This window comes from Cavia porcellus, unplaced genomic scaffold (assembly GCF_034190915.1).
Source record: "Cavia porcellus strain 051 isolate PalLab524CR breed Dunkin Hartley unplaced genomic scaffold, mCavPor4.1 scaffold_26, whole genome shotgun sequence".
Taxonomy (NCBI): Eukaryota; Metazoa; Chordata; class Mammalia; order Rodentia; family Caviidae; genus Cavia; species Cavia porcellus.
In genome coordinates this window covers 27,639,571-27,652,013 of record NW_026947509.1, presented here as the reverse complement: position 1 = coordinate 27,652,013, position 12,443 = coordinate 27,639,571, and the positions used below count along the sequence as shown (strand labels likewise).

General features: G+C 53.8%; 1 protein-coding gene across 6 annotated transcripts in view; it reads right to left on the bottom strand.

Annotated features, from left to right (window-relative positions):
- Positions 1-9,141: 9,141 nt before the first annotated feature.
- Hdlbp (high density lipoprotein binding protein) overlaps positions 9,142-12,443 on the bottom strand; it is a 67,061-nt gene continuing 63,759 nt past the window's right edge. For all 6 annotated transcript variants that reach the window (XM_005005679.4, XM_005005678.4, XM_005005682.4 and 3 more), the window contains 5 exons: positions 12,257-12,400; positions 10,281-10,466; positions 10,090-10,206; positions 9,800-9,925; positions 9,142-9,645 (listed from right to left, as the gene is read on the bottom strand). In XM_005005679.4, the coding sequence (XP_005005736.1) occupies positions 9,559-9,645; positions 9,800-9,925; positions 10,090-10,206; positions 10,281-10,466; positions 12,257-12,400 (660 nt within the window). In that variant the 3' untranslated portion in view covers positions 9,142-9,558. The remainder of the gene's footprint in view (positions 9,646-9,799; positions 9,926-10,089; positions 10,207-10,280; positions 10,467-12,256; positions 12,401-12,443) is intronic.

Below are 12,443 nucleotides of genomic sequence, written 5' to 3'. Positions count from 1 at the left end.
GCTGCGTTCAGCACAGGAGCCATGGGCGTCTCCAGGGCCTTGAATCTTCCCAGGTTGCATGGCCACCAAAGTCTCATCTGCTTCCAGAAGTCCAGAGCTCCACCGACAGACACGGGGCCTTGGCAACTTCAGGTCAGACTTGAAGCTGTTAAAACCCAGCCAGTGTCAGCATCTTGTTTGCCCCCTGCATTGCAGGCATTTGAGGGGCTGCCTGTCTGTCACAAGAGGCGCCATGCACCACCAGGTGCCCACTGAGTCGCTGGGCAGATATATGGGGTTTGCACTGACTCTGAGGCCACTGTCACAGGCCAGAGATTAAACTTCCATGCCTGCTTCCAACGCTGTCCAAACAGACAGACCTGGAACGGCAGGGCAGGCTGCACCCAGCCCTGCCCACAGGCACATAGCTTGGTCTGGAGATGGAGGAAGAGGGTCCTTAACACATGGGACTGACCCAGGTGCCCTTGCAGAGGTCGGCGAGACAGTAGGGCACAGAGAATGGCCACAGGAGCACCACACAGCCCCTGGTGGTCAGAACAGTGGCAGCAGAGGAACTCTGGCCTATGAACAGGACAGGCCAAGTGGGAGGCTGGACAGGTGTGTCTGTGAGCCCCATCACCCTGCAGGCCAAGGCAAGAGCATCTCCTGAGCCCAGGAGTTCCTAGAAACTGGCTAGGGTGCAGCAGGGAAGAGAGCTCCACAGTCTCTGCCCTGGTGACCTCAGGTGCGTGGCAGGCCCAGCATGAACCATGGTTGCGCTCATGCCAAGTTAGAAGCCACTTGAGCTCTGGGACATGGGGCATTGGTCGGCACCAGGGCCAGTGAGGATGGCTGGCACAGCCCTGACGTGCCATCTCCTGAAGATCTGAGCAGGCGAAACTTGTGCTCTGACTCCACTTACATCATGCCGGCATTCTGACCAAAATAGAAAAAAATCTTTCAGTAATTTAGAATAAAGAAACACAGAGCAGATAATTAGAAGACACAAAACAGGTGTTAAATGAAAAGATACAGAAATCAGCAACAGTTTCTAACCAATGAAAATTCTTCCCGTAGTTCAAACTTAGTCTAGCAAGTTTGTCAGATGAAAGATAAATTTAAGAATGAGAAGAGAGATACAAATAACCATAGAAATAATTGAGCACTTTTTAAAAAAATACAGAAAAATCTAAAATTTAAATGGAATGGAAAGTTATTCTAAGAAAAATCTTTAGTTGCATTAAAATTCTGAAAAGACTACTCATTGAGGAAGAATTTAAAAAAGACATCAGAATGATTCCCTCAAAGAGGTCTGGATCCCAGAATCAGTTGATTTATACCACTTAAGAAATGGATGAAACTGTCCCTATTCATGTTACAAATTAGAGAAAAGCCCTTTTAAAAATCTTGACGAAAACAATAAAAAATAAAAATAAAGTAAAACATCTTTTAGGACTATAAATTCAAAAATCTTAAATGAAAGACTAAAGGTGACTGCTTCTTGACCAGGAAGCTTTTATCTCAGAAGTCCAAGGATGGCTTAAGAGGAAATGAGGTGAAGCTAGGTGTAGTACACTCCTGTAATCCCAGCACTTGGGAGGCTGAGGCAAGTGGATCACTGCAAGTTTGAGACCAGCCTGGGCTACAAAGTGAGCCCAAGGCCAGCCTGAACTGCATCTCAAAAAGACAAGGAGAGGAAGTAGTAGTAGTAGAAACAGTACTAGTAGTGAGGTGGACTGGGGATTTAGCTTAGTGGCATAATTACCTGCCTGGCAAGTGTGAGGTCGAGTTTGATCAATCCTTGATACCCAAAAAAAAGGAAATAAGGTAGGTTCATAATCATCATTTAATGAAGTAAAGTTTAAAACTCTGGGCTAAAATAAAAATGAAAAAAAATAAATTCTTAAATCCTTGGGCTGGCCAGGGATATAGCTCAGTGGCACAAGTGCCTGTCTGGCAAACACAAGGTCTTCAGTTTGATTCCCAGTACAAAAACAAAACAAAACCTTGAGCTAGCTTAACATAACCTTTAACAAGATACATATTCCTGTGGGCTGGGGATTTAGCTCAGCGGCATAAGCACCTACCTTGCAAGCAAGCGGTTGTGAGTTTGATCCCTGGTACCGATTAAAAAAAACAAAAAGTTAAAAAAAGAGATACATATTCCTGGCTTTTGTAAATTACTAATTTCTTCCTCAGTAAAATGTATGCCAACATCAGACTGTATGGCTTACCAGGAAGATTAAATACACAAGAGTAGCGATTTTTTTTTTTTTAATGTGGATTGGGACAGCAAGCCTGAAGGATCTGCCCAGCATGGCAAGGGACCTGAAGCCTGGGATGTTAAGATGTTTGAAGCCAACCTGGACCACATAGTGAGACCTTGTCTTGAAAACCGGGAGGGGAGTGTGCTCAGTGGGCTCGATCCCCAGTAGTGCCAAGAAAATATCCAGGCTCTGATGTATGGGACTTGCTACCTGAATGCAGCAGGCTTCCCGGCTGGGATGAGTGTAAAATGTGTCACCTGGTAGTCACGTGGGCAGAGAGAGGAAGGTGGGAAAATGGAGACCCTCCTCTCCTGGAAGCCAGCATGACCAGGGGCTGCACACTGGACAGGAAGCTCCAGAGCTTCACTGGGGGACCCAGTTCAGGTGGGACAGGCCGAGGCTGTGGTGGTTTCTCATGGTGTCAACAGGTAGTAACTTCATCTCCCCAGCAGGAGGCACCATAATCTGGCAGGACCCAGCCACATCCTTCCCAGCCTGGCTCCCAGGTGACCTCTAGGAGGATGAAGGCAGGGCTCGCCATGATTGACTTCCCCTCCACTTCCTAGCCAAATGGCAGAGGTCACGACCCACCCTGTGTCCCCTTCAAGGCCCTTACCTTTATCTTGTCCTCACAATCTTCCCCTTGGGAAGATAAAATCTTCTTGGTCAAGAAGCAGTCTTCAATTTATGTCTTTTGTTAAAGATCCTGTGCTTACATTCCTAAGGAACCTGCATGCTTCCATCCCATCCACTCCCATTCTTCCCATTCGGCTTGCCAGGGTCAATGTTTGTGTGGAACCCCAGGGAGCCTTTTGGAAGGATGTCTCAGGAAGGCCACAAGTGCAGCACTTGCACAGGGCCCTCCCTGCTGGCCAGGTGGTGACCACGGACAAGCTGATGGTGCCTGGCCTGTCAGCAGACCCCACAGGCATAAGGGGTACAGAGCAGCAGGGCGGGACTGCTCCTGCACTCATCACTCAGATCCTAGGTCAGGGCTTCCACAGGGGTCCCCAGAGCTCAGGCTCTGCCACCCATCCAAAGGCATCCATTTGGGAGCCCAACAGCAGTGCAGCCAGGACTTTCACAGCCTCCCACCTCGGGAGCTTGTCCGGTTCACGACCCCATGTCGGGCACTGTCATTGATGGCCTTACTTGGGCTCCTCTTCGAAGGCCTTGTTCCAAATAGGTCTGTGCCCAGCGCCTTCATGGAACAATCAGGGGCAACACAGCCCACCGCCACATACTCCCAGCTCCTGTCAGTGCTCTGCTCGGAAAACACACACCCAGCCATCGCAGAGCCTACCAAAGACTCTTGAGTCCCAAAACTCTCCTGCTGTCCTCAGCTCCAGGCCTCACCCTGTTGCCACTCAGGCCAGAGTGCCTGCAGGGCCCGCCTACTTTCTTCAGCTTTTTCAAGACCCCAACCCCTTGGGCATCCACACTGGCCTTCCCCTGGGGCTGCGCCTCCTGTGAGACAGTGCCAGGTCTCTCTATCAGGCTGCACCCTACTAAGCACAGCTCATTTCCAGAGCAGACCCTGCCTTGGCTTGCTGCCATGGCCCCTGTGACAGCCCTGAACCCATCTCTAGGGAGCAGGAGCCTGACTTCCTGGGGGCCTGCTGTATAATCCTATCCTGATGGTACTGGCCGCCCTCTCACCTTCCTGCCCTAGGTAGCCGGTGGCATGGGTGCCCACACAGCTCTAGAACAGCTTCACGCTGGTACGGCCTGGGGCTACCTGCCTGCTCCCAGGTACCACATCCCATTCCACTTCTGGTCACACTTTCTCTCTCCCATTTCAGGCCCAGGCTGTGGGCAGGAACCCCATCAGCCCTCACACCCCATCCACAGACAAGGGAGCCAGTTCACATGGGCCCAGCATAGGGCTTCTGGAGGCCTCAAGGGAGTGCTCCCTAGGCCAGGCCAGGTTTCACAGAGCTTACTGGCCCACTCGTGTCCATCACCCTGCACAGGCCATCATGGCCACCCACATGGCCAGCAACACCATGGTCACAGCCATCCTGGGATTCCTGTCCCCAACTCACCCCATCTGACCACCTGTCACTACTAGGCTCCCCAAGTGCCAGGCTCTCTGGTGAATCCTATCTCCATCCTCATCCTCTCCATCTTCATGGTGCTGGCTTGGATCCTGACAAGATGGGGTGAGTAGGTGCTTTCTTGTTCCCAGAGAAGGTGTGCAGGCCTCCACAGGGTCCCCTGACACAGTGAGGGCCCCAGCCATCGAGCCCGACTTCCCTTGCCCTCCGCAGAGAAGTCCTCACCCCAGGCCCTTTGAGACTGTGCAGGCCCCAGTGGGGCTCCCTTTGGGATGGCTTTAGCCTGCAAGGGGCTGTGTCAAGGAACTGGCAGCCTCAGGGAGCAAGTTCCTTTTCCTGCTGCTGTCTGCCTGCATCATTTCTGTCTTCACCTGTGTCCGATCTCTGGCTGCCCCACCTTTCTCTCTTGCTCCTTGAGGACAAATGCTGAGCACCTATCCATGCACCCCACAAACCTGCCACCAGCTGAGGTCCAGGAGAGGCACATGGCCGTGGACAGCCAGGTGGGCAGCCATACCTGGAAGGGGTGGCAGGTGGGAGCCATGGGCAGAGCCAGGGAAGCCACAGGAGGAGCTCCTGACCTAGGGGGCCTCACGCCCCTGCAAACCTTCCAGGCCCCTCATCGGCTGGGCACTTGCTTCCTGCACTGCAGCCCCCGGGAGACTCTGTCCCACCCTGACCCAACTCAGCTGCTCTCCTGTGCACTCCAATTTAATGATTGTGGTTCAGATGTGGTTTTACTGTTTCCCAGAGACCATTCTGAAGTTGGGAATGAAGGAACCCCACACTCTGGTCCTTCCTGTGATGTCTTCACCCACATGGGGCAGTGGGGACACCGGCAGGTCCCACCCAGGCTGAGAGGAGTCCTGAGCACAGCACGCACTGGATACAGGACAAGGCTGAGGATGCCTTCACACTAGTGGCATGTCTGCAGTTTGTCAGCTTCCACTCCTTGCCTGTCTATGCCGCTTTCTCCAGATGAGCAGTGCTCATGCTGGGACCAGTTCAGTCTCCTTCACCCTATTTGCCCAGCATGGATGCAGATGCTGTGTGCCTCCAAGCCAGGCTTCGCTTGGGCCCTGTGGGGGGCACCCCCTTGGGGTCACCTGAAGCCAGCAGTCAGGCCAGATTTGGGACAGGATCTCCACCTAGGCTTGGGGCAGGGAGGGAGGAAGGGAATCTGGGTGCTGGCATGTGGGCTCCCAAGTGTGTGGGACAACTGGACAACTCCCACACCTCATTTGGAGTCCACACCGAGGTGAGTGTACCCTGCAGGTGGAAGCTGTGACTCAGTGCCTGGATGGATGGTGGGCTTCACGAGGAGGGTCTGTGGCTAATGTAGGGGTTCTCTGAAGCACAGTGATAAGGGGGAAAGAATCTCGTCAGCTAGTAAGTGCTGTTTCTGAACCAAACATACAGCTCAGCTTCCTGGTGACCAAAGCTGAAAGGTTGATGGAATCGTTCCATGAAGCAGGAAGTCTGGGGGAGAGTGGTGTGGACAGTGCAACCTGAGGCTCTCACTAGTGGCCCCCTCAGATCACACGGCCCCCCATCTCATGGTGCTGTATGCAGTGGGCTGACCCCATTTTTCAGTGGACAGAAAGAATGAGGCAGGCCAGGGCCTTGGGCTCACAGCCACCAGGTCCTTAAGTCAAGACTCCGGGAGCAGTGGCCTCATGCTTCCTCTCTGGGGTCACAGCAAGTTTGCCGTGTCCACGAGAGCTGAGTTCCAGAGGGAGCAGGGAACAGTGGGAAGATAAAGAAAATAGATAGAGACAGAAAGCCAGGGTCGGGGAGCCCTCCTCCAGATGGGAGGAAGCCACCGCTCAACCAACACAATTTTAATACCACATTTCTAATACCACACCCCTTTGCTAAACCAGCTGGCTTCTTCAGCCTGCCCATGTTCTAAGGCTAGAACACCTGCTCCCCTCCAGCACCTCTGTCCTCAGGGCGTTTCTCAGGCACTCTGTGCCCTTGGGGTGCTCCCATTAAACACTAATAGGCTCACCCTGCACGTGCAACTGCTCCCTCTGCTGGCCACCTCACAGGGTCCACGAGGCCAGACATCTGGTGGCTGTGAGGGGCTGTTCCTGCTGCCCCCACTCATGCCCCATGAGCTAACATCATCTGCCTACCCCAAGGCATAAGAGCCTCATCTGAAATTCTGGGTTTAGTGGCCAGTTTGGGTTTGCTGGTCACTCTCATGAGCCTGTCCTCCCTGGGCCTCAGCCTCTGACTCGGAGTGCTAGCTAGGACCCCTTGGATCATGGGCCCCAAACCTAGTCCAGGAGGCCACACAGGCTCATGGACCCTCCATCTGGACGTGACTCTCCTTGGCCTTCTGTCCTGACCAGACTACACAGGTCCCCACCTGACTGGGCAGACCCTGTCCGTGTCCTTGCCAAGCCAGAGGCCTGCGTATCCATCCCACAACAGTACTCCCTGCCCTCTCGGTCTCTCCTCTTCTGACCTGTCTGTGCCCCTGTAATTTCCTCCTGAGCAATCAGACTGAAATCCACCCTCAGGGATGGGCTAAGGGGCAGGAGGCAGCAGGTGCCTAGTGGGACAGCTTTGGACCAGACACTCTGCCCATCCTCGATGGCCTGTCTCACTTTTCCATGATTATACATAACTGCTTTCCACTCTGGGGTAGCAGGGCCTCTCAGTTTCTTTAACATGGCCATCCCCTTGGGGGACAAGGGACTTCCTATTACTTTACGTCATGGACGATGCTCAGGACCAGAACTGCCACATCACCAGGGACAGGCACAGCTGTCTCAGGTGGGGACCAGGCCCCAGTGCCAGGGTCCCCCATACCACACAGGCACCAGCACGGGCTTTCCTGCAGAGCCTCTGTACCCTGCCCCCTGCTCCTCACAACCTAGGACTTGTGCTCGGCCTAGAAGCTGACAGAATCTCTAGCCAAAGAGGGTAACTTTTACAACAACTCTGCCACCTTCCAAGTCTGAGTGTCCATCCTGGATAGTGACAGCTGTGGGGCAGAGTGGGCTGCAGGGATAGGCAAGTGCCCTGGGCTTGTTCCCCACACCTAGATTTCCTCTAACTAGCTCTGGATGGAGCAGTGGCAGTGCTGAGAACCACTGGGAAAAATCACACTGGCCGTGCCTACCACAGGTACTCAAGGCTACAGGGAAAAAAATGCAAATATAGAAGTCCCAGCACATCGCATCAGGTTTCTGGTTTTATTCTCAATTTATAAAATTCCAGTGTCATCCATATTCGTGAGCCTTTACACATGTTTGCATAATAATCTCCAAATTCCAAAGTTAAGGCCAAGGGATGGATGTAGCTATGGAAACACAGAATATGGAAGACATTTAACAAGAAGGGACAGAGAAACACTCCTGAGTCCCTGCTCAGGGCCCTCGACAGCTGGGAGGCCACAGGCAGACACCTGGTAGTCATTTCATTGGATTTGACAACCACGGGAAGGAGCAAGGAGACCCTGAACAGCTCAAGGCAGGGCTTGAATCCACAGCACTTAGCAGTAGGTAGAGATGTGCAAATCCAGTTGTGTGAGAATTAAAATTGGCCTACAGGGGAGGGGAGGGACTGGAGGTTCAGGAAGACACTGCAGAAGAAAGACTCAGGAAGAGAGGAGGGAGGGAGGGGTGCCAGAGGAAGGTAGAAGGGCCAGGGTGGGGGTCAGGGGTACGGCAACAGTCTAACAGGAGTAAGTCCCCAGACTCCTGCAAGTGGAAGGAGTGCCAAGAGTTAAGAGACAGACCCGGGAAGGCCAGAAGCCCCTGGCTGTCTCTCCCCACCCATCAGCCCAGCTGACTTGGAGCCATGGCCCTTGGTGGGGAGGCAGGTGTTCACCTTTCCTGTAAGTAGGTGCCTGTGCGGACTCGAGGCCACAGGAACAGGGCCCACTCAAGAGCTCTGTAGTCTAAAGGGAGCCAAGGCTGTTAAGCTGTTAAGCCGAGAGACTCAGGGGAAAGTGTCCTAGTAGAAGTGAAGGTTCCCTCCACCCCACAAGGTGGCTATAAGATGGGTACTGTTTGGCCTTTTTAGGAACCAAAGTACCTGGGCTCAGACAACTTGAAATTAGGCCTGCTCAGTCCCCACATGTGACAGAGATGCCCCTGCTCAGGACCTTTCCTTGTGAGGATGACTAGGAGCCTGGCCGGCAGCCTAGCACTCTGTCGCCCACCATGCACTTGAAGAGGGGCAGATCCCTCGGCTGGTAGGGGTCAGAGGTGCTGGTCCTTTGTCCTTATCCTATTTCACTCCTCGGTCCAGGCTAAGCGAAAGCCTGATCCCCCACTGTGGAACCTGCCCTTCCAGGCTGCTGAGCACTGTGCTCTGGACCGAGGATGGCTGCCTTGAGCTCGGCAGCCCCTCAACCCTGTGGGCCCCAGCAAACAACCACAATGGGCGGCACAGGTTCCTGTGTGGCCATCACACCGGCTGAGGTAGAAAAAAGGCAATTGGACCAGAGGTGTCTGGGAAGGACAGGCATAGGGCCAAGGGTGGTCTGAAAAGAAAGTTGAGCTGTCCTCACTGGCCCTGCCCCCACATCCTATGAGTCTCAGGCCACACTAGGTCACGGTGACAGCCACAGGGGACCCAGGTAGCATGGCACAGGCAGCCTTGTCTAAGGCTCTGTGCACCAGGCCAAGGGGCTGAGGGCATGGCAGAAACTCCAAAGCAACAACAACTAGGGCTGTCTAAGGCTCCAGCTGCCCCAGATAGATCCCGCTTCCAAGCTGGCCCTAACCCACCTCCCCCCAGCACCGTGCAGACCTGGCAGCTGAAAGAGGTCTGGATTACAGGCAGGGGCAGGAGGGAGTGGGAAAGGAAGAGGGCAAACGTTTTGGCTTTTATAAAGTCAAGGAAATTTATTTCCTGAGGTCATGACACAGGAAGTCGACTCCTAGCCGCTGCTGCAGAGCTCTGATAATGGAGGTCAGAGTGCTGACCACATGCTGGGTGGACAGGAAGCTGGAGTCTGTGTGGTCATGAGGTGCTCAATTACCTTGGCTTAGTGTTTCAGACAGTGGCGCACCTGTCCTGGTGCAGTGTCGGAGGTGGATGCCGAGCTGCTGGGTGCCAACCAGGCCTGAAGGAGCGGCCATGGAAGGCCGGCCCACCAGGCATCATTGCAAGACCTCAGGGAGGGAAAGAGCGTCAACAATTCATGAGGGTCCAGCCGCTGGGTCAGGTGGAGACAAACCACTGTGTGGGTGGGTGCATGTCAGCAGGCTGGAAAGGCTTTTGTTTTTTGATCATTATCGTTTGGGACCCCAGGGAAGGGTCTTGGGAGCCACTTGCGCCCCAAAGCTGGGAAATTCCTCAGAGCTGCTCATGTCAGGAGCCTGTGGAAAGGGAGGACGGAACTTCAGTACGGGGTTACCCTGTGTACACTCAAGTAGCTTCTCAAGCTGCTGCTGCCCGCAGCACAAGGGCCCCATTGGCCCACTGTGGCTACAGGCAGAGGCAGTGGTTGCCCCTCTTCGGCAGGGCACTGACCTTCTCGCTGCTGCTGGCCCAGGGAGCGTCCCGTACCACAAAGCCCTTGGACGGGGCCTTGGCTTCCTCATGCGCCGGGGGCTTCATGTAGACCTGCAAAGCCTCAGTGTCCACCACGTCAGCCAGCTGTGGGTGAGGAAGCAGATCTGTCTATTGTCCACAGGGCCAGCCCATTCCCGAGAATGACAGAGGACAACCACTACCCATTCGCTCCTCCCACCTCCTGTCACTTCAGGCTTCTGTGTGACCTGGGGTCTAGGGTCCCAAGGCCCTACCCACTTGGGACTCACATATTCTTCCTCCAGGTTGAGGATGTGGTCAATGGCCTCCTCCACATTCTCTGGGAGCCCCGTCACAGTGACACAGTTGGGGTCTGGGGCTCCGCTCTGGGGGAAGCGAATGTCCACCTGGAAGGAGGACAGTGTCAGTGGGGGGCTGAGGAGGGTTGGAGTTCTCAGCCTTGCTAGCTTGTGGAGCTTACCTTGAACTCATCCATGATTTTGCGGATGGCTTTGCCACGGGCGCCAATAATTCGGGCATGGACACGGTGGTCCAGGGGAACATCCTCAGACACCATCTGCTCAAGCTCACCCACAATCTTCAGAATGGCATCCCGGGCAGCTTCTGTGTTCTTCTCATACCCAGTGATGGTGATTTGGTCCTGGGGCTAAAAGTGGAGAGGGCAATGAGATACATAACTTAGGTACTATGTGAGAAACTCAGAGTACAAACAGAGCAAAAAAAAAAAAAAAAAAAGAATCAACAGTAGGAAACAGTGCGATTGACCTTGTCAAAGGGAAAGGGGCGGGAGGATATAGCTCAGTGGCAGTGTCTACCTGGTATGCACAAGGTCGTGAGTTCAATTCCCATTACCCAAGGGGAAAAAGAAAAGGAAAGGTGACTAAGAAATGGAGGGGAGAGGAAGGGGAGTGAAAAAAGAATTGAGATGTGCTGTGTACCAAGATGCATGTAATCATGTACTGAGAACGTGTACTGATAAAACATAAACTCTTTACAAGACCAAATCAAGGTGATGAGTACAGCACACAGGCGGAGGGAACCCTGTGGGGATTCCTAGCTCTCAAGAGCTGCCCAGCAGGGCTGGTGCTGAACCAGGGTCTGGCTGTAGGCTTCGCCTGAGAGCACTCAACAGGAAGGCAGCACCTGTCCAACACTGTCTCTCCCAGCCCTGCCCACAAGACTGAGAAATACAGGACTACAAAGGACACTCCAAGACCACAGCAAGGGGACAGCAGGCAAAGCCCTCAGCCCTCAGCTTCCTACTCCTCTGCCCAACAGGAGGCTTCCCTGCTCTGTCACTGGAGAGGCTTGACCTAGTGTCGAGCAGATGGTCCATGCACACTACAGGCAACAAAAAAGCCGTGATCCTATAGTCCTCAGGTTGGATGGGGAAATGGTGTGTCCAGGTAAAAGAACAGAACACCCAGAGCAGAGCTGAACCACAGCAAAGGTGGTGGGGGTTTGAGAAGCTCCCACCCATAAAGGGCTAGGTCAGCAACACCACAGGCCAGAGCCACAAGGTTGGGAACTCATTGCAAAGGGGTGTACCTGAAGACCAGCTAAAATCGTCTCAGTGCAAAGGCAAAACAAAATGAGAGGAGGGAAAGGGAGGGCAGCGAGGGGAACAAGTTTAAGAGAACCAAATTTCCAAGACTGAGGTAAGCGAAGATTAGTTAGAAAACTACTGGTATAAACACAGCCACTAGAAATGCAGAGGTGAAGACCGGTGCAGGGGGAGGAGCCCTAGGAGCAGAAGCAGAGCCTGAGGGGACCCCAGCCTGCTGGTGTCCTGCAATGATGACGTATGCAACTGGCTGCAAAGGTGGAGGAAAGGTGGGTGTGGACCTGTAGAGACACTTCAGGAGTGGGAAGTGGGCCAGGTCCTGCTGGTCTCCCCTGAAAAATGAGGCAGAACTGGCCACATCCCAGGAGGGAAGAGGCCCCTGAAGTCAGGGCTGCCCCACAGACCCATGTGCATGAGAACAAGCCAGAGAGACAGACACAGGGCAGCAGGGACTTGCAAGGAACCAGACCCTCTGTCTCATGTCGTCTGCCTCCTGAAACTCCTTGGAGCCTGGTTGAGGGCTCCAACAGCTGGGGAATAGTTAGTCTGAACCTGCAAGCATGAAGGCTCAAGAACAACTCAGCCAGAAACCTGCCACCCACCACGGAGTGACCAAGTGGGCATCGAGGAAAGTGTCCCAAGCCACCAGAGGACACACAGTACCCCAGAACCCCCACCCAGCTGACAAGAGCAAAGACAGCCCAAACCTGAAGCCACACTCAGATCCAGAGACTGACCACTCACACTCAACTGGGCCTGCTTTCAGCTGGAACACAAGTATGCCAGTGACTTTGTGGAAGAGGCAATGTTCAGTGCCCATGTGCTCCCAAGGTGCTCAAGGCGCAGCACCTCAGGTGGGTGGGCCTCCTTACCTGGCTCCCATCATCCTTATCGGGAAACTGGATGTTCACATCATGTTCCAAGCGGATTTGGGTGATCACCGCCCCTTTCCTCCCAATGATCTTGGGATGGTACCTGGGGTCTACAGTGACATTCAGCTTGAAACTCCGTAGAGCCTACAAGTGAATAAGCAAGTATGAGGCCTGACCTGAGAGAGTA